The 22,877-nt window shown below is 44.8% G+C and overlaps 1 protein-coding gene across 1 annotated transcript in view; it reads left to right on the top strand.

The window, feature by feature from the left end:
* LOC126546934 (glycosyltransferase 25 family member-like) overlaps positions 1-22,877 on the top strand; it is a 113,427-nt gene that overhangs the window by 26,464 nt on the left and 64,086 nt on the right. The window contains exon 5 of the mRNA XM_072288225.1: positions 18,281-18,355. Coding sequence (XP_072144326.1) covers positions 18,281-18,355 — 75 coding nt within the window. The remainder of the gene's footprint in view (positions 1-18,280; positions 18,356-22,877) is intronic.

The raw sequence follows: 22,877 nt of genomic DNA, 5'->3' as shown, positions 1-22,877 counted from the left end.
GCACCAATGCTTAGAAGATAGGGACCTGTAGAATCGTCTAGATTTCTCGAATTGGGTACTCACTCAAGCCGATGAAGTCACCGGACTTTTTGAGCAACGTCATGTGCAGAGATGAAATCAGTTTTCGCAGAAAGGCCCGGTAAATTTGCATAATACACACAATTGGAGGGACTCCAATCTACTCTGGGTAAAGCGCAATCGGCACCAGTACCAGTGGTCGTTCAATCACACACTAACTGGACAGCGCTACGTGAACGAAATCCTTGAAGGAGTAGCGGATGAGTTGCTCAGCGAAAACCCGCTGTCACGTCTTCCATTTCTGTCGTATCAGCAAGATGGAGCACCAGCACACAGCACGAGCCGAGCACGAAACTGGCTGGATGCGACTTTTCATGTGCAATAGATTGGAAGGCGCGGTCCTGTAAATTGTCCGGCTATAGGTCCCCTGGCCTCTCTCCGCTCGATTTCTTTCCTTGTCGCACGTAGTGTGGAGGTTGTGGTTTCGGTCCCCACCGGCGACATGTTATGTTTTCGTCGACTTTCATTTCAATTTTCTTTATTATTTTCTACGTTTCAGTTTCAACGACAGCTAATGTCCCCTACGCTTTCCTTGGCTTATTGGTTGTTAGCTTTATATGATCATGATTTACAAAAATCGAGCCCCTCAATTCCTATTTTTCTCTTCATTCATAGCGAGGGTCTCGAATCTGGCAGCCGTGATGTCATTAGGTAGCATGCGAAGGTATATTAGCCATGTGCCTGCTCCATTAAGTTCACGGGCTACGTGATTCCATCGAGCAAAAAAGGATGTTCCACATCCACCCACCTTGGCGCTGAGTGGCTTTGGCTAACATTCCCAGGGCTAGAGCTAGTACACATAAATACCAAAGTCAGTGGCCGGATTGATAGTCGTCGCTGTAGCACAACTGGTAGTTGAACGCACGCGTAATGCGGAGGTTGAGGGTTCGGTCCCCATCGGCGACAAGTTATCTTTTTGTCCGCTTTGATTCCTATTTTCTTTATTATTTTGTACATTTCACTTTCAATCACAGGTAATTTTCCCTATGCTTTTCTTAGCTTCATTGACTGCTGACTTTATATATATATATATATATATATATATATATATATATATATATATATATATATATATAAGGAGATGAGAGGGGGCTAACCGGGGGGCCCTATTTTCATAAAGCATAAGAAGCCAACAAACATTGAAACCAAGGACAACATAGGGGAAATTACTTGTAGTTACTAAATGAATTAAAGAATTCATACATTAATGGAAATGACATTGGATGAAAAATCAACTTGCCGCAGGTGGGGAACCATCCCATGTCTTCTCATTATCCCATGTCTTCCCTATCGATTGAACTACCGCGGCGCCGTTTTGCCATCCACTTTCTTGGGTATTTATGTTTCCTACTAGAACCCTGGTAGTTTAAGCCAGCGCCACCACTCACAAACCTTGGCGATGGATGTGGAACATCCTTTCTGCCGCATGCAGGGTAACGAGTACGTGATTTCTCTAATTCATTTAGTAAGTACAAGTAATTTCCCCTATGTTGTCCTTGGTTTGTTGGCTTCTTATGCTTAATAAAAATCGGGCCCCTCGGTTAATCCCCTTCCTTTTAGTTTATTACATAATGAGGGTCTCGAATCCGGCAACATTGATGCCTTCTGGTAGCATGCGGGGTGTTTTTTGACCAGTTGCCTTCACTTACTCGTGACGCCTGTGGCAGAAAGGATGTTCCACACCCTCCGCCAAGGTTTGTGAGTAATTGGCTGCCTAACGCTCCGAGGTTCTAGTAAGAAACATAAAATACCCAAGAAAGTGGATGGGAAAACGGCGCTGCGGTAGCTCAAGTGGTAGAGCATTGCACGCGTAATGCGAAGACGTTGGATCGTTCCCCACTTGTGGCAAGTTGATTTTCATCCAGTTTCATTGCAATTAATTTATCATTTCTTTAATTAATTTAGTAAGTACACGTAATTCCCCCTATGTTGTCCTTTGTGTCAATGTGTGTTGGCTTCTTATGATATATATATATATATATATATATATATATATATATATATATATATATATATATATATATATATATTGACCACGAACAACTCGCGGTGGGCTAAGGGCAATTACCACTTCTTTTTCCGTGAGGGCATTAATCTTTAAATGGAGACAGAGACTAAAGATGCAGTCCGGGCTCTCAAACTCCAAGCTAGCCGACCTGACGACAATGAGCCTTGGCTCATGAACAACACAATTAGCGAGTTGCTCTCGTAGTACGTGCCAAAATGAATCCTCTGTAACTTTATGTATAATTTGATTCCCGTGTTATATTCTATGCCTTCCCGTGCGGAGAAATAAAAAGCATCAGTAAACTGAAATTCTGTCTCTCAAAGCTTTTATTGTCACTCCTAGGGACACTACAGTTTATGTTCGCAGTGCCGCGCCAGCGTCGACTGGCCGGCCGGTCAGTGCCTGATAACGGCGCGAAGCAGCAAGCTCACCAAGAGTAGCGCATGCGCACAAAGTTCACTGGAAGTGCAAGTTGCGCCTGCTAGGTATGACACCACTCCTGTCGCGATTAACTGAGTTTCCCTGCTTATCGAAGACAGCAAGTGCGCGTGAACACGAACTCGTCTTAGGATCTGAAAAAAAAAAAAAAATCAACGCCCTTTTCTTAAAGAACGATAATTGCATGGCACGCTACCTAGACGAATTGTATGTATCTGTATTACATTACGCCCGTCATGCGATGCATTCCCGGCCGTCACCATGGGCAGGCCATGGCAGGCCGCGGGCGCAGCGCACGGCAGAAGAGGCTGCCGCACGTGAACGTAAGCGCGAGCGCGATCGTGCCCGTAAAGCCGATCCGTGTATCGGCAACGGCATGCAGGAGCCATGTGGGAGGCGCTTGTGCAATCGACATGCCCACTGGTCTTGTGAGCGTCAGCGTGCACATCAGACGGAACACGTCTCGTTGTGGCGCGGAAACGTTCCTGGCAGAAACGATGAAGACCTTAAAGCCGCACAGTACGCCAATCCTCGTGTGCGGTGCCTTCGATGTGGCGAAAGAGCACGGCAAATGGATCGAGAGTTTCATGCTAGATGGCTGATCGTTGAAACTGAAGACGATGCAGAGACCCACGACGCAACAGCGTTCCTGCATTGATCTCACGTTTGCAAGCAGGCCGTGTCATGCTACGAAGGCAGAGCCTCTGACCGTCTACCACAGCGATCACAAGGTAATACTGTGCAAGTGTAGAGTCGTCCGTGAAAGTGTGAGTGTGTGCGTGCAATCAACGGCTACATGACCTAAAATAAAGGCTATGCAACTTAACGAGAAGTGTTCTCATTCAACTTCAACGTTAAATAAATACAATCCAAAACAAACAACAAAATCAGATGCATAACATCGGGTCGCTCAGCATTTCTTGGGTTCGTTTGATTCAATTTCTATTGGGGGAAAGCTTTGAGTACAACCATCTTTCTTTAAGTAAGGAGCTTTGATTTTTTTGAATGTCTGTTTGGTCTCAAAAAAAAAAAAGGAAGTACAAAAAAACCCGGTATATTGTCACGCTATGTTGCCATTGATGATAACGAACCGAACGCTTTCAACAGCATGAGTTGAGGATTTAACTCTTTATCTTACAAATTTAATTTCGCCTAGAAAAAGAAGCAACGCTCAAAACGCAGCGATAGCGGCCAGCACATTCGCCCGTCGTCGAATCTGAACTCGCGGGTCAAGTCCGTCCGCTATGTACGCATGCATCACCCTACATTCCAGAGTGATCGCTGATGCTCCCGCACTTTCGACAATGTGCACCATTCAATGTACACTTTCGTACACTGTCATGTATACGAAAGACGAAAATAAAAATATTGATTGATTGATTGATTGATTGATTGATTGATTGATTGATTGATTGATTGATTGATTGATTGATTGATTGATTGATTGATTGATTGATTGATTGATTGATTGATTCGCGTCACGCGCGATACCTGATTGGACAAGATTTCCTGCTATAGAACCGGCGGCAACATTTAAGGTATTTAGAATACAGATAGGCGCGTCCTGAGGTGAGCGATAACATTATAATAATTATAACCCGGTGAAAAACACTCACCGGCAAAACAAAAAAGAAATAAAAAGAAGGAAATGTACGTGTGACATTATGTACCGACGGCTCTGTACTCTCAACTCCAATACATGCGATGCCGGTGCCGTCTACGTTGCCTTGCTGGAAGTAGTTTTGTTTGGAGATTTCATTTGGAGGCGGGGGTGCAGTGGGGGCTTTGTACTCAAAGCTCATCTAGCGCTGATTATTCATCTGCTAAATGTGGGCATCTGAGCGTGTAATCACGCCCTGTAGCAGCTGTCGTTGCTGCTTAGGCTTCATAAATATGATTGCGCGTGCGGACTTCCTTCTGTTTACGCGATTCACTCTAATTGTCAAGTGCCGGCTGCCGCCTTTCTGCTCGACCGCTTGCGCCATTGCTGAGTGCACCGAGCTTCTCGTACGCAGCTGGGGCAAACCGCTGGCCTAGAAAGAGTTGTCCTCGCGTTATTAATGCATGCTCTTGCGAAGACGAAAGAATGGATTTTTGCGAAGTTGGAGCCGAAACGGAAATGTTTTGACATTCAGCCAACAATTCGCGAAAGTCGTGCCGGCATTCCGAAGCTAGCTCCGTCCAAGGGAAACCTCTTCTTCTGTGCTTTTTCTTGTTTTACAAAGAAAAAAGGAAAGGCAAACACGAGAGAAACTAAATTTTTATGCCGCGTCATACCGATTTCAATCCCGCAACCTGTCTACTGTATTTAAAGAGGTGCGCTTGAAATGAATAAAATGATTGATATTTATATTACATAAAAATTAACTCAGCACAGTGGCCGCCTGATGAGTTGCAGATGCTGTCCGTGAGGTGGTCTACAAAGCTGACCTACACCTATTATGAGGAGGATCGCACTGCAAATCTGTCATAGAAATATGACTTTCCATATATATGCTGACTGTTAACCGAAGATGAAGAAATGCTGCTGCTGCTGATGATGATGATCCTTAAGTGGTATACGTGCCCACCAAATGGAAATAAGACAGCAATCCGGTGGCAGGAAGAAGCGTAAGAGAAATAAGTGCTATAAAGAGCAAAAAAAAAAAAACAGTGCGAAAAGGAAGATGGCAAAAGTAAAAGCAGTACAAAAGTCGGACGAACTGAAAGGCAATTATACAAAGTGTCAAAAGACGAGAAGTAAGGAACCGCTCCAGTAAAAAATGCTGAGATAAAATTGAGCAAAATGACCAGTAAAAAAATGCAAAGAAAAGCAGAAATCAGCACAGTAATCGTTTTGTTTCGCGTAAAAAATAGCATATACAGCGCAACTCAGATCCCTCATACCCAGGAATTATGAACATACGTTCAGTTTCCTTTTTTCGCCACCACGTGGCGTATCGACCTTAAAGAATTGAAATTCGTGCCATGACGTATGCCATGACGCACAACTAAAGAAAACATAATAAAAAGAAACATACCCTGAGACTGTTGCTTGGCCTCAGCACTTGGAAACGAGAGCGGTTGTCTATCAACCTTATCTCGAAGACGACCAGCTACTTGCTCGACTCGCAATATATCGACGATTTTGCTAGACACCTGGCCAGGCAGCTCGTCGGCATTCCGGATGAGATGTCTCGCCGAGATAACTGCTCGGGCGAAGCTTCCGTTGGTTTTTCTTTCTTGATTGCTTATTTTTTGTGCGCCACTGCGGCCGCGGGCTTGCGTGTGTGTAGTCGGCGTTCTGTTTCTTGGGTTTCATATAGAAGCGGCGTGTTGCCTTAAGAGGAAGCTTTAGATCGGGCGTATGGTCGTTAAGGCCGATCCACACGACGGACCAAGTCCGCGGGCCGCTCGGTCACGTGATGCGACGTCACGGCCCGCCGCGGTCCGGTCCGGCGCAGAGCACATCCACACGGCGGACCGCCATAGCAGACGGCAGAGCAGACCAACCAGATACACTCTCGGCCAGAGTGTTATCATTGTTATCATGCCGGCTCGAGTCCCACACAGCCGGGAACTGCTCAACGAGGGATACAAAATAAAAAGCCTCCTCTTCACTCCAAAAGGACACGGTGTTTAAAAAATATATCTGCTGCACGCACGTGTAGGCGGAACGGCGGACATGAAACGACTGCCTTGACTGGCTTTTGCTGAGCTGAAAACTAGATTGGATTTGGCTGAAGACACTCTGTTGCCGGACAACATTCGTTGGCTACGCCAAAATCGCTGCGGTTTGCATGCGGTCCGCCGCCAAAACTGAAGCGGGAAAAGCCTTGGTGATTTGTTGGACCGCGAGGGCCGCGGTCTTGCGCGGGCCAACGACGGTACGCACGAACTGGTGACGTGCTATCACGTGATGCGCGGACCGCGGTCCAAAAGAGCAATTTAGTCCGTCGTGTGGATCGGCCTTTACCGGCTGCTCAAATGCATGTAATACGCAAGAATGCTTTTATGAGAAAACCGATCAACCGATTTGAATGAAAATTGTAGCACTTAAGAGAGAAAGTTAAGTCACAGTGATTGCAGCAAACATAATTTTGATTTATACCATGCAATTTTTTACAAAAATTGCCGGGAATCAGTAAATCTAAAGAAAAAAATATAGAAGTACGAAGTTTACAGATCCTTTACTTAGCATAAAACTAATATCGCATCTTTATAAACTCCATCCATTGGAGCATCTAAACCGTACAAATTTCATGTATGAATTTACGACCTATATGAATTCGTTACAATGTTTGAAAAGGTTTTGCAAATGTCTTATTCAGAAGTTAGTAGTATATTCCAGGGTGGTGTATGGTATATCATTTTTGCCCGCTTTAGATGAAATATTAGCTGAGGTACAAAGTTGAATAGTAGAAGTCTTGTTTCTTGAAATTTCGCAATTTTTAAGAACTTATGTAAAAAAAAAAAGGAGCAAGCCTAGATAAAAAGGCTGCTTTCTGAAACCAATAATACCTTTTAACTGTTTCCTTTAAGTTCAACATAAGTCATCAATTTCGGCGCCGTGGTTACTCAGAAGAAAGGATTGCTGATTTCCCATGTAGGAGCCCCCGAGCTTAAGCTTCCCCTTACGTTCGATTTTGAATAATATATTTCTTGGTAGGATATGTTTGTAAAACAGCTTGGGAAGGAAGAAGAGCAAAGAAATGGAGAAGGCAGGGATTTTGATCAGAAGGGTGTCCGGTTGGCTAAATATAACTAAATGCTTACTTCTGGAATTCTATAACAGTTAGATTAAATAATTTAGTAGAGGCTACTGCGTGTGCACCAGAAACTTTCAAAGCGCTACGCTACAGGGAGTCTTAGAGACGTGCTGTTATTCTCTTATTATTCTTAGTATAAGGCTGAAATATCATCAAGATATAACGTCGCAATCTAGAACACGCACTGACTTTGCACGACCTTACAGAATCCAGCAAAATTTCCAGCGAAGCTGATTCTGTCAAGCAGTTGCAGTAGCAATTACAATTGCCTGTAATATTAACACATATCGCTTAAAACTTTGCGCGCATATGTTCTTGCCATGCATATATTCTAGTCATCATGCACAGGAGGTCCCATTTCAGTTTCTAACTACGGGACCTCCTTCTGTATATATTTATCATGTAATTATCCCCATTTTTGCCTTGAATAAACTGATTCTGATTCTTATTTTGCAAAGTATGCACGCTTGAACACGGCCCATTTCCTCCGCAGTGAAAGCCAGTGTCACGCCTCGTTATCCAAAGAGGCCTTAAAATATGAGCCTAGCGCTTACGGAAAGCCGTTAATAACCGACGCGACATCTGACATAACCTGTGCCAATCCTAAACAATGAAGTCGTTACCTAGTTCCGAGGGCAATGGAGATGCCTACTACGGTCGTCGTATTACGTATGAAAATAGGGAAGAAAGCAGTATGCACTAATTATCTGCAGAGCTCATAATTAAGCCAGAGAATGCTGAGTTGCGCTGCGGTGAAGCAACTACTAATTTATTTCCCTATGCTGGTGTCATCAGCATCCGCTAATTGTGCCGCTATCGAATCAGCGCGTGATTTAGACTTAAAGTCAATCACTGTTTAAAGTATCTGTTAACAATTTCTTGTTTGAAAAACAAAGGAACACGGCTATAAGACGAGGGCAGGTGAAAGGTGGAAAGTGCTAACCGCAGGTTTAAATTCCCAAGTCTTTTGAATTATTACGAATCCGGCTATTTTCATTTGTTTAACTGCGGCTCAAGGAAGGTGGGCTTGAATTTTGTAAGCGTGACACCATAGTGCGATTACGTAATAATTATTCAGCGTTCATCTGTTCACTGATGATTGGGTTATCAATAGAGAAATAAAAGATGGCAAAGATATTATTAGAGTCCTCTCTGACCTTGAGGCCGTAACTAACGGGTGTAACGGATGGCTCATCGAAATAAACTCTAACCAATATAAATTTGTGAGCGTGTCACAGATTACTTCAACCTTATTCTTTATTCATGCATGAACCACAGCGCCATTAAGGCATTATTGCGTGCGGCAAACATCAACATTGTTGCGGTACACCACATCCGCAAGTAGTGAATTCCAAGCCACAATGGTTCTTAGAAAAAAAAAAAAAAGATAATTGAAAGTGATCAGACCTGGAAAGGTACGGCCTAACTTTAAGTGGACGGACTTTACGAGAGGAAACCTACTGTGGGGCCTTCTGATGAGCAGACTCCCGTATAATTATGGAAAGTTGAATAAAGCAGCTTCAGTCGCAACCTGTTTCGTCGTTCAAACAAAGGGATAACAATAAGTTATTTTCTCATTGATGTTACACTTGCAAAGCGGCCGCATGTTCCCAGGACATAACTTGCCGCGACGGATTCGATTTTTCTAATGCACTGATATGCACACCACAAAACGGATCCCATTAAGGGCAAGCATACTACAAAACTGGTAAAACACATGTTCTATACGCTGCTTCTCGTACCCCGGAATTCTGGACACATTCCGTGGTCCTTCGCAGCAATGCACAAGTGTAACTGAATGGGCAAAATTTAAAAAGAAAAATATGTTTCAAAACATCCGCCGAGGATCAACAAGTTTCAACTGACTACGCCGAGGGGGTTGCCCCTTCTAACATGGCACTTAGTTGGAACATTGGTGGTGCGTTAAAGCAGTGTTTTGTTCATGAGTAGATGGTGAAGTCACACGACAGCAGCAAATCGTCTTGCACCCTCCCGGCGTAGCGAAAGTTAGGGCTTTTTTTTTTTTTTAGCTACACTTCGTGTAGACGAGTGTAGTGCCGGGCAGAGGCTACGACGTCGTGTCTGCACTAGGGTCGCTGGGCTGACTTCGCAAAGCGCCCAACTTCGCACTTGCTGGCTGCGTATTTTCCCTTGCCTGAAACTAAACGCCAGTGTGCGAGTTTCATTTCATCAACAAGTCTAGACAAACTGCATCTAAATGAATCGAGAATGCGCATTGCACGAAGACAGCTTCTCAATGCGTATAATACAGCGCGGAGTCTGAAACAGTCCGCATCATCCGTGAGTAAGATAATTTTGTCTTCTTGGAAGATTAGCTCACCTTCCTCTTTGGCACATGGTCACGCAAACACTTTGCTACCGTCTTTGCAGCAAATATTCACTATCAGCGCCAACAGTATCAGACAAAATGGCGCCACGCGTTTGCAACACCAACCTGCTTGTTTGTCGTCTGCTGTGTATACACTCATCGAAACCTGTGTAGAAAGTGTAGTTTTCGTGCTACAGGGAGACACTGGTTTGGCGAGACGAGGCATCCTTCCCACACGATACCGCAAACTGCCGCCACCGCCGCCGCCACACCACACCCAAGCAGACGGTCGCCACGCGTGCTTCGCGACATTGACGTCAGGCCACACAGCGCCCAATCGGGAGGCCACATCAAGCGCCTGACGACAGTGACGCCAGGGCGCACCGTCGAACACACGGCCTCCACGCGTGCCGACGTGATGAGTCATCCCGCGTGGCGCCGAACCACCCCGACATCCGCACTTGAGGACAGTGACGTCACGCACGCGAGCCAATCAGGAGGCGCACACCTGTGCCTAGCGACAGTGACGTCACGACACAGAGGAGACCAATAAGGCGGCCGGAAAGCTGTGACAGTTTCTGCTAACGGCAGATGTCCTTGGCAATGACCATTAAAGGCTTTCGCCTTAAAACCCGGCCGCGGTGGCGCATTTCGATGTGGGCGAAATGCAAAAACGCCTGTGTCACGTGCATTTGGGGCACGTTAAAGATCCCCTGGTCTTAAAAATTAATCAATGAGTCAAATTAATCAAATCGTGGTTTTGGCACGTAAAACCCCAGAATTAATTCATTCACTATTCGTAAAGGCCAATATTTTTCTAATACTTTTCGAATATTTCTAAACGTGCACTGCACTCAAGGAAACATAAAATTCTTGCGAAAGTATGGTAAGGTTTCAGCCACGTGGACACAAAGACATAAAACATGAGAGCTTGCTTAGTAAAGGTGGCTTCGTCACTTAGGTAGCCATACTTTACAAGCTGTGCAGGGATCATTCACTTCTCTGAAGAACCATGTATTTGTAGATAAACTACTGATTTGCTCTTAATGCTCCATTTGTGCTTTTAATAAACAACGCTTCATAACGTACTAATTACAGAAACTTGCTAATTTTAAGAATACTGGAATGTGAACATCGCTTCATCGCTTCGGCTATTCATTATCCGAAAACTAATCGAAAAGTATTAGATATTTGATTCGATTCGCTTCTGGCGCGGTTCAATTCGTATTCAAATCGGTCTCAAAAACTACTGTTCGCACACCCCTACTCTTTCGCGGTAAAATCTTTGAGATCATTTTGGAAATTTCGCATACATGCATGCGCCCCTAAAGCCAAGGAATAACTTTGTAACGCAACTTTAAGAAGGGTCACCGGGAAACGATCGAAAAAGAAATGCAGTACAGCCGCTTTAAATATTAGCTGGAACATGCCCGAAGGGGCCCCAAGACAGCGCTGCGGCACCCACATACCAAATATCGAAAAGATGAACACTGTTCCGATTAGTAGTAAATAATAAACCATTATTTCGTGCGCCAAATTAGCCGTGCGGCTTTGCGGCTGCTTCCACCATTAGCGCCACGTCAGAGCCCATATTTAACACGACTGTACGTATGTTAGTGTTGTCCCAATACCCCTGTATTTTCTTCTTTAAGTCTTAACATTAGACATTCAAAATATATTCCGAAATTCACTCATCACAATACTTCAGTACTTCTCGTTCTAACGCACATGTCTGCGTTGCTCCACCTGTTACAGAGTGCTGAAAAAAATATCCAATGCTTTCCCCAGGCAGCTTTTTTTATTCCTGCTAACGCCAGGAAATCGAGCCTGACGCCACCAACGCTCAGAAATCTAATTGGGAGCGCGCACAATGTTCTCGCACACATTGTGGGATGTACCCGCAGAGGTCCTTCTTGTATAATGTAAGAGAATCAGTTGTAAAGGTAGAAGAGCACGGTTGCATGCACATGCGTTTAAGCTGATTAACTTTATTTGCGCCAAGATAACATGCCCAAGCTTTCACACTTGCTCTGTGAGAAGCCTACAGTACCATCAACATGCCGGCTCTTTGTAACTGCACCAAACAAATATATTAAATCAATGTAAATCTCGGTGACATCATTTTATATTCGGGTGTTCAAATTATTAACCTCTATATACGGAGTAAGTTGAGCAGTTGTTTGCGTAATAAACGAAGCTACGGTAATGAAGTTTTCAATAATTGATCTTAGGTGGCTAAAGCAAATGAGTAGCTTGGAGCCAGTCCTCGAGATTCTGTAGCTAAGCAAATAAATTTTTATTAGGCCTGCTTCTGTAAGAGCCGCACGAACAAATATTTTGCAAATCAACTATTTGAAAGCATTACTGACGCAGAAAGACGTCTGTAAGGTCGACCTGAAAGTGTCCAGCCTTTTCTGATTTCGTCATCAATAGTATGGTACCGTGAGCATGTTCTTTGCGGCTAGCCCACTTTCGACTTTTAGTGGCACGAGCATCGAGTGGCACTCTTGTTTCTTGCACAGCACTTGCAGTTCACCTCCTGAGGCGACCGGGAACGAAATACAAAATAAATCAGAAAAAAATAGAAAGAATATTGCAGTACAAAATTAAAGGGTTTCATTATACATATGATATCAGAGCATAAGTTTAGTTACAAGTTGAGTTACTGAAGTGTCTGGAATAATTAGAATTAATTAGAAGTCACTGATTACCGCACACCAAAGCACCGAATCGTAGATTTCAGAGACCCGCCAGGTGAGCACGACTTTGGCGAAATTCCTGGAAACCTCGAATTAGAAAATGGTAGTAATGACGTCACTAATCACGTCGCACACAAGAAGGTGGCGTGATATTTAAACGGCTAAATAATGGAAAACAGTGGCTTGTCATAGACTGAACATATGCCTAACAGAGCGGACGTAACGTCACTCCCGCCTCTCTCTCTTTTCCTCTCCCGGCGCTCACCTACTCGCTCGCTCGCTCGCAACAGCTGCGCGCGTGCGCTCGTTACATGCTCTGACGTCAGCACCGGAGAGGGCACGTAATGTAGGCTACGTGCGCCGCTGGCTAGGAGGCTGCGCCCCGCAAGGTGGCACGCGCTGCACTTCCTCCTCGCCCTTCCTTGATCCTCACCCGCATATCGTGCCAGGGGAAAGACCTTCGCTAGCTTAACCTGATGAACACCAACGCCCAGGTGCAAGTGCCACTGAGAGGCACCTAAGTCAAAGGCTTGGGTCGCCTACAACTTTTTTTCATTCGTGTTGTTGTTTGGAAGGCAAGCAGTTTAAAGTTTTTATATCAATATAGCAGAGAACATGTGCCGCCGAAAGCTTGCTTGGTCGCGAAGCGATGCACGAGGCAATGATGGTGCAGATTTAGCGCGTCGCTGGCATCAAGACAATGCGCTGCCGCCGAGGGAAGGAAGTAACGAAAGTGAACAGCTAGACAGTGCTGATTGTGATTCTGCCACTGTGACGAAATCTGAGGCCGCGATTTTGACGCCTCAGGTGCTTTTTTTTTTGCCTGTGTTTCGCTTCAAGAAAGACATTATGTTTTAATTGCAGTGTGATTTGTTGTCGTCTCGTGGAATTATGTATGGGTTGAAATAAACTCTATAAACTGCACAATTTCTATCCGAGAGTAGTTGTAAGGGCGGAAATGTACATATACACAAACACACCCTCACACACACAATACACACGCACAGATACGCACGCGTGGGCACACACACACACACTCTCTCCCCTAGAACGTACACACACAAACTTTTTGTCGTACAAACACACACGTACACTCTCTCCCTCGCACGCACACACACTTTCTCTCTCCATCACCCATAGATGTGAGCCAGCAGTCTGCATGTTCCATTTGACAATGGAGCTATCTATGTAGATTGTCCTCGCTTATTTGAGGTTTCTATGTGCTATGCTTAACGTGTTTCAGACATTTGCATTCATTATTATTATTATTATTATTATTATTATTATTATTATTATTATTATTATTATTATTATTATTGCGATATCAATTATACGGAAGCTCTAAGCGCACTCGCGCCGCCTTTGTCGCGCTGTCCCGTTGATGGCGCATGCGCCGCTCTCCCGCGGAGGTTTTGAGGGTCTTGTGTGGAGACGGCAGAGTCCGCCTCACCTCGTGCATGATCAAGCTGCGGTTCCTGCAACCCCACCGGCGGCACTCATCACGCCAGCGTTGCGAGAACGCCTGGCAGCCGCCAGTGCTCTGCATGGTCCTTCTGCACAGCAGGAGGCTGCCTTACGTGCAGCGTCGCACATGTCGCACCCGCATATGCCGCCCGAGGTGTTCAAACGCAACGCTAAACCTTTCTATCGTTATCATCATTTTTGCTTCGCCTGTCGGGCGAAACTGCCTTTTTTTTTGTTCAATATGTATTATTCAGCAAGCGAAAAGTTTACCAACGTGGAAGCCCACCGAGCTGCTAAAAGGGCTTGCGGGGCAACTTTCTCTGAGCCAGTTGTTCCCGCCGTGTGCGAAGCCAAAAATCGGCACACGGACCCCTTTGCAATGCTGATCAAATCTGTGACTTTCGCATGCTGCGTATTCTCGACAGCCGCAGTCGCGCGCGCTGCATTGCGATTCGCCCTTAATGTTGCTCTCAGCGAAACTTTTTATGTACAACCCAATGCACACAGTGTCGCACTTCCGCGCATGTCGATACATATATATATATATATATATATATATATATATATATATATATATATATATATATATATATATATATATATATATATATATTATATATATATATATATATATATATATATATATATATATATATATATATATATATATATATATATATATATATATATATGTGTGTGTGTGTGTGTGTGTTTGTTCACTCGAAGCGATTTTTGTAAAAATTTCATGGAGCATAGCGCAATTACGCCTGTTCAGGTGAATTACGCCTATTCAGGAGGACATTGCAATGCGCGACAAATCGGGATATGCATGTAGCTGCATAAAAAAATTAAATTTAACTTAAAATATTAACTTGTAGGCACATGTTCAAGTTGCGAAAGTGAAGTCAAGTAGGCGGGAAGTTATATTATTTGCTTAGTAGAAATGCTAAGCCTAGCATCACTACCACTTGCCGGTCTTCGCCGGGCAATTTGTCAGGAGCCCGCGCCGTGGACTCTGTAGCGGTGCGCTGTATCGCTTGAAGTGACTCTCGCTCCGACTGTGGCTTCGGCTGTGGTTTTTGAATAAGCTCTTGAATAAGCTGAATACTCCGTCAGTGCGAAATGCCGTGCAAGTGCTGGATGTTCTCAATTAAGCGCTTGCAATTCTTGAGTAAGCACCATGGCTCACCCGCAGCCTTCTATTCGCACTGAAGTTTAAAAGGCCACGGTTTACTTTAACGATATACTGCCACGTACTGCAATGTACTGATAACGACCACTGGTCTCTGGGTCATCCCGAGGGACTTCAACGAGCATCACCTGCTATGGGAATGTACCAAAATTAGCTTCAAGCTGCAGAATGACTGCAGCCCAATGTATCTTAGGCGCACTTGCTTGGATTTGACTTTGGTTTCAAGCTGCTTTGCTGCACGCAGTGCATCGTGCGCACACAGTTTTCGCTCTCTCCACTTTTTTTGTTTATATTCACCTTTCCCTTCCCCCAGTGTAGGGTAGCAAACCGGGCGCTCGTCTGGTTGACCTCACTGCCTTTCTTCTCCTTGCTTTCTCTCTATAGAGCTAGCCCCACTTTGGGCATATCAGTCCTTAAAAGGTGCTACGAAATAGGTTTCAATTCCAGTTCACCTTTTTCAATGTACCTCTCTATCACTTTTGTACGATATTAGCTCTAACACCATTGCATATTTTAGCAGATTTTAGAGACGGATATCTTGAAAGTGGTGCTTCTCTGTGGAGTTCCGCTAAGCAGACATGACTTGACTGTTCTGAGCTTCAATTTCGCAACTGAACCATCCAACCTAAAAGGAACAAGGAAGTAGTTCATTTTAAGCAAAACCAATCCCTTCACGTCTTTGCGTCGATTTCTTCCTACGTTGGCTGACCGAATATTTGCTTCTCCTGTTCCTTAAACCCTGTGAACCAGAGACAAAAAAGGCAATGCGTCAGAAGGACGTGCGCTCGTGTTTTATGAACTATTCGTGTACGCGGCCGCAGATGTGAAATCTATTACTGCTGCTAACCAGACTGCGCTAACCAGAATGAACCACAAGGGTGGTTCATCACGAAGATAATGTGAACCCGCACGAAGACGGTGCACGCAATAAAGCTAGAGACGCAACATTGACTAACAGTTGAGATATTCTTTTCTCTACGTCAGTGGTCGAAATACATACTTTAGAAAACAGAACAATTGGCAGATGAAGAGGGAGAGAGATACTTACTTTAATCAATCTGGAGATGTTAGCCTGGCTAAATGGCTGTCACGCGAAACGAAACCACTTATTTTTCCGGCTCTTGCGTTCCATACCAATGCGGCCGGCCTGCACGAAGTCTGGTAACGAGACTGGAGGGATACTTCGCTCTCTCGGGGTTTGATGCGTGCATAGATGCGCCCGCTGAAGTGTACTAAAAAAATTAATAGACAGCGTGCTGGAATTTCAACAAAAAGGGGAATTACTGTACTTAAACACGGAGCCGAGGGCGAAAGATCCTGAATCTAGCGAAAAGAACAGAGTGAAGCTTTGAGCGCTTTTGTGTCACCGTGGCTTTGCATTGCGGCTCACATGAGTCATATTTCTGTGCACCTTAATCCGTGCGTGGAACTGTGCCGAACACAATTTTACGTGTGGGAGCGCAGTACGGAAGCGTGTCGAATATCTGACGCGTCACCTGACCGTGCTTTGTCGTTGAGCGCCCCGTGTGCAACGGCCGCTGTTGCTGTCGCCGCGCTTGACGGTCAAACCGGGTCGTCGTTAGGCTCTCGGCAGTTTCTTTTAGTCCCGTGAATACGGGTTCACCACGGCATCCTCGGCTATACGGGAAGTTGCAAGCATGACTCATATATACGGCCTTTCAAACACTGTATACAGGCTTTTGCTGGCTTTCCGAAACGCACAGTGCCTTGAGGCAGCACTGTTCGGCAAGAATATTTATTGCAGTTGCGTATCATTAGGGAAACGTAGTGAGGCGGCGCCACGTTCCCATCCATAATGGAACTCATTGACTTCATGGGCTAGTGTGCAATCGGAGAAGGGATGTATTCGTGCAGGGAAGGACTGGCACTTTCATTAAATTTTAGAAATGACAGTATATTTAGGTTGATACAGAGCAAGGTGAAGGTTCTCTTTTGTCTAAGAACTTCGGTTTCTTTTGTTATAGTAGAAGAGTGTTTTAGCTTTGCGTGATACGTGATACGTTATGCTCACTCCGCAAGCGCGCCCCTCAGCGAAACCGCGCCGGACATGCCGAGTCTAAAGAAACAGCTGATCTCAATAACAACGATAAGATGTCGCTAACACTTTGTCCTCAGCGTAAGGTATGGCTAAGTGATCGCTGATTGTACCATTTATTTCTTGCTGTCACGACGGAGTGCAATATTCGGATCCAAGTGGGTGGCTTGAACGCTGCGAGGTTGTTACGCGATTATTGTAACCAAACTACCTCCGCTGCCGCCTCGCGCTAACGTATCGTGCTGGCATATCACGTACCACGAAAAGCTAACGCTGTCTCATGATATGGCAAAGTCATACGTGTCATATTACGGAAGCGTTTTCTAAGGGGTCGATGCACGGAACTTCATTGGACGAATATATAATTCGTAGGAGTCTAGTGGAGACCAAACACACCGAATTTGGAGGTGACATGGGGCCGGATTCAGCTCGCCTTGTTTTTGCCTACTTCTCTTACGAGATTTGTTCTATGTTATTTATTTTTTATTATTTTATTTTATTTGCGTTCCAGTGGCTATGTGAATTTCAAATTTTGAATTGCATTCGTACTATGACGTGCCGATGAGAAGTGTGTTAAACAGTGCTTCTCTATCGTTGCATCCAAACAAGGCAAGAGTTTACAGGAAGAGGCTTCCAGTGATTAATGGTGGCATGGAACAAGGTGTGTTGCAGGAGCTAACGTGTCGACAAGGGGACTTGCCTTCGTAAAGGCCCCAACTTCTCAAAGACAAATCAGCTCGGCTGCTGCCTTGACAAGTTGGTCGCAGACCCCAGACTACATGCAGCAGCAGAGGCACGGAATACGGCAGGCAGTAAATTAAATAGAAATTGCGATGAAAAGTGAACATTGGGCATGCTTTTTGCAGGTATGATGTACTCTGATGTTCACGTTCAGCTTGAGGACACTGCAGTGGAGCTACTCATCTATGCTGTACCAATTAGTTGAACGAGCAATACGAGCAGCAAATGTTGAATGAAATGCGCTTGCTTTGGCGTTAGCGCTGTTTGGCGCGATTATGCAGAAAAACCGTCGCTGAATTTTTAAGAGGATAGATCGCTTCCTATGAGGATTTTTTTTCCTTCTCCCTCTTTATCTCGCTGCAGCTTCGCACACAGTGTGACCCTTAGCAGCTCGGGCAAAAGCGCAGAGGGAGTTGAGTGATCGCTGCTGCATTGTTGCTGCTGTGACGTCATGTACCGATCTATGGGCATTTCGGTTTCTTTCTGCTCATGTTGTTTCTTTCGCTTGCTTTTTTTTTAAACTCCAGGAAACTGAACGACAGCTACATCAAAGAACACGGCATCCGTATGCTGCCCGAGTACGCGGACCCCTATCACAACAGGTGAGCTCTTTCGTTTGTATCCTTCTGATGTATTTTTCTTTTCTTTAATTATACAAAATGCGGACATGTTGTTGTGAAAGCGCGCCCGTAATCACGGAGCATATTTAAGACAAGCCATCTTAGCATGTTTCCCTGAGGAATGAAAGGCAAGGAAAAAAGTAGATCGCTGAAATTGCTCTGCACGTTTTCGTTTTGTTTCTCTCTGCTGTGAGGCACCATAGTAATGCGAAAGCGCGTGCCTACCGTTAAAAAGTGCTGAAACACGATGAAGGCAAAAATAGCTAATCCGGTCACCTACATTGCTCAGGGAATTGCGACATTAAATAGGGAGGGACTATGGTGTAAATGCCACCTACTCATTCGAAATGGTGTTTTTCAGTAACATGGCTTGGTGGGCCAGTTGGTAATATGTTGACTGGAATACGTTGAAACGAAGACTAAAAGGAGCCAAACTGGGACAAGCACCGTATCCTGTTGCGTTCTGTGGTTTCCAAGTCTTCATTTGGCTGGATTCCACTCAGGCGGAGCTCTAGAAGCTGCAACACGCTGCGGTCAACAAAGGGCTTATTTGCGGCGATTATGAATCCGGCCTTTCACAATGATTTTATGGATATCTGCAGCAACCATGAAAACTGCACTATCTGACAGAGTGGAGAGCCATGAGTTAATTTTTACGAAGCGTGGCGTCCTTTAGCAGGCACGGAAATCATTTGACTCGGGTATACAGTTGCATCCTGCTCCATCCGGATGCTGACGCCGGGGCCGGACAACGAAATTGGGCGCAGCTTGTGGTTACCAATTTTAGAACGCCACAAGTGATTAAAATAATTGAGGAATAACGTTTTTTTAATTACGAATTTTGCAGGTTATGTTGCAGTGCCAGAGGGGTCGACTTTTCCGAGGCAATTTCGTTTTGTAGAATTCTAACGAGCAAGTGCTTCGAAATATCGTGTGTCGCATTACGCAGGCCATTAGTTCGCCTTATTATGAAGTTTAAAGCGAAGGCAAGCTTTCGGGGTGGGTCGACACGTGGGCGCCATCTCCGAAATTGCAAGGGAAGGCACGCGCGCTTTGATCCTCCACAACGCGCGGGTAAACCGAGAGCCCATTATGTGGTGGCCCGCTGAGGACGCTGTCGACTCCTGGCGCGAATATGATTTTTTTTTTCGCTTTCTTTTAAAGCATGGTTTTTAATCGGAGCGTCTGCCTTCCTAGTCTGAGCGCTCAGGTGTTTCATTATATACGAGGGAAAACAAGGGGAAGGCGGGGGATGGAAATTTAAGACGATGAGCAATATGAGAACAAGATAAAAGCGGGAGCCAACGTTTCGACAAGTGGACTTGTCTTTTTCAAGACGACATGTGCTTTCCTCGGCATAGTATGTATAGGTAGGGTTCTTATAAAGGGGAGCGGGCGTGAGGTGTGTGCGCGAGGCAACAACCGAAGGTGTGTTAGCGGCGAGGGTGTAGAATTGAAACAAAAAAGTGTGCAATTCAACGTCGATGGAAGAATGTGAGGTACCGCCGTGTGTCACCCAGTTGACGTGTCCCTGTAGGTTCCTCATTTCGTGGAAAGGGCCTGGACGACGGGGGAGGGGGATTATCTGCAACGCTGGAGGCCAGTGAACTAGCCTCTCTGCAAATGCGAATGAAAGAAGTAGCAGAAAATTGGGCTCGTGGATAAAAAGGAATAAGTATATAAATAAAAGATCGAAAAAAAAGGAGGAAAGAAATGGAAGACCAAAACAATAAGCAACCCAATGAAAAATAACTAAGTGCTGTTGCCTATAGCTTGAAATTTAGCAGAGCGAATAGATTCTAAAGCTCCATTTGAAACGTCTATGTCTATTGCTTGCAATCTTGTGAACTTATGCATGGGGTATGATTGTCTGTATTTTGTCTCGTACAGAAGGGAAATTTGACTGTAGGATACAGAGTTTTTCATCAATGTTATGACCTGGTTGGTTGAAATGTCCGGCGATGGCTTTGGGAAGCTTTATAACTGTGTCCATGCGATGGCCGTTTAACCTGACGTTAGTTGATTGTCCCGTTACACCGACATATTGTTTCTCCATACAGAAGGAACATTCAAGCGTACAAATCACATCGTAACTAGTATAAGTATAGCTAGTTTTCACTTTGTGTGTATAGCTATATACGGTGCCTTTAAGTTTAATGTCGCTTTGAAAGTGCCTGTAGGTTTTGCAGCTGGGGCGACAACATGCTTTCATTACGGGGTAATGATGTTGGCTGACTTTTGCGTGCACTAACATGTCTTTTAAAGTTTCTGTTGCGGCTATAGGTCACCCTTGGTACCACCAGGACCGCTTTTCACAGGGGTTCGTTACTTGATAATATTGGCTGGTATTTTCATAGGACGTTGTTTACGTTTCGGAGGGCATTAGAATACTTTCTCATGAAGGCTGCTGGTCTCTCAGACTATGCTGTAAGCTTTTTCTTAGCTAATTCCGACTGTCTCTCCAATCGTGACGCGGCGTCATAAGCTGTGTTAAGAGAAAATTGTGGATATTTCCTTTCTGCTAGTGTTGCATTAAATTCGTTTAGGTGGTGGATATAATTGTTGTCTTCCCTGAAGGCTCTTCTTATTCGTTTCGCTTGTCCGACAAAAATTCCTCGCTTCCAGCGTCGCGGGTGACGGTTGTTGTAGTGTAAATGTTGCTGGCTATCCGTAGGCTTCCGGTAAAGTGTCGTTCTCAGTTTTCCATTTTTCATGTAGACCGTTGTGTCGAGGAAGTTGATTTGACTTGGAGAGGGGTGAGCAGTAAGTCTAATACATGGATGAAAGCGGTTGAAATGGCTAATTAGGTCGCTTAGCGCGCTTGTGCAGTGTTCCCATATTATAAATATGTCGTGTAACGCAGATAGGCGTTAGGTTTTAAAGGGTATGATTTTATCCGGTTTACTTCAAGCTGTCCCATGAAAATGTTGGCATACGTGGAAGCGAATGGTGTTCCCATACTAGTGCCGAAGGTTCGCAGGTAGCGAGTAGAATCGAATTCGAAATAGTTGAGCGTGAGAACTAAGCTAAGGAGTGACAGGCAAACTTCAGGAGCGTGCGTTTGGGGATTGACTGCGAGGGACTTCAATGCGGCTTTAATTCTTTCACTCGTGGGTATGTTAGTGTAAATGGCAGAAACATCTGAAGTGACTAGAATAGCGCGGTCGGAAAGGATTTGGTTGGCGTTGATGCCGTCGATAATTCGATGGCATCACAAGGAAGGCAGGAGATGGAACTTCAAGATGATGAGCAAAGCGAGAACAAGGTAAAAGCGGAAGTCAATATATGCATTCCTCGGCGCAGTATATATAGGTGGGTCTTCTAAGGGAAGAGGTGGCAACGTGGGTGGGCGAGGCAAGGACTGAGGGTGTGTTAGCGGCAAGGGTGTGCAATTGAAAAGAAAGGAGTGCTATTCAACGTCGGTGGAGGAATGTGAGGTAGCGCCGTGTGTCCGCCGGTTTACGTGTCACTGAAGGTTCCTTTTTTTCGTGGACGACGGGGGAGGGGGATTATCTGCAATGCTGAAGGTCAGGGAACTACCGTCACTCTGCAAGTGAGAATGAAAAAAGTGGCAGAAAATGGGGCTCATGGAACAAAATAATAAAATGGAATAAATAGATAAATAAAAGCGCAAAAGAGAGGGAGGAAAGAAAAAAAAGCTAGGCAACCCAATGAAAACCAATGCAACCAATAAGCATAAACGTTTCCAAGAAAGCTTTAGAATGTATTCGCTATGCTAAATTTCGAATTATAGGCAACAACACGTAGTTATTTTTCATTTGGTTGCTCAAGACATGGCAGACAAGACATGGTAGCTCAAGGACAAGAATTATGCTATCTGCCACCGGCGATTTTTAAAATTCCATAAAACTTAAAAATGATAACCCTGTATATATGGTGCCTTCTGCTTCCTTGCAGCGCACGCAGAATGATAGGGACACGGAAAGGCAAATTAGACAAACAGACAGCGCAAACTTTCAAAAACTGATTTATCTCCATTTCTTCCAGGCGTACTTATGCTCCTCAAAACGTCGTAAGAGACGTATACATTGCTCGGCAAATATGAACAAAAGCAGGAAAAACTATACGAAGATACTTTTGTGGCAACACTGATTATTTAAGAGGGTGTCCGTTCAAGGGGAACAGATATAATGAAGCTCTTTTATCGATAAAGAAATTTATTGCTTACGGACGCAAGTGCTTGAACTGGCCTCCGGTGCCCAATCCCCCGTGGAGTCCTGTGTCTCGCACATCCAGGACGTGCTGGCACTTTGTCGTAAAGCTGATCACTACATGACAGAAGCTGAGAAGGTCGGGCACGTGCTTAAGGGCATTGCTGAAGACGCCTTTAATCTGCTCATGTGAAAAGCTGCTCTACAGTTGATGCCATCATTAAAGAGTGCCGACAATTCGAGCAAGCCAAAAGCCAACGCGTCTTGCAACCATTCGCCAGACTTTCTAATACTGCCGCAGCGTCGACGTGTGAAGATCAGCCCACACAGCA

This window comes from Dermacentor andersoni, chromosome 1, assembly GCF_023375885.2.
Source record: "Dermacentor andersoni chromosome 1, qqDerAnde1_hic_scaffold, whole genome shotgun sequence".
NCBI lineage: Eukaryota > Metazoa > Arthropoda > Arachnida > Ixodida > Ixodidae > Dermacentor > Dermacentor andersoni.
This window is presented reverse-complemented; position numbering and strand designations above follow the sequence as displayed.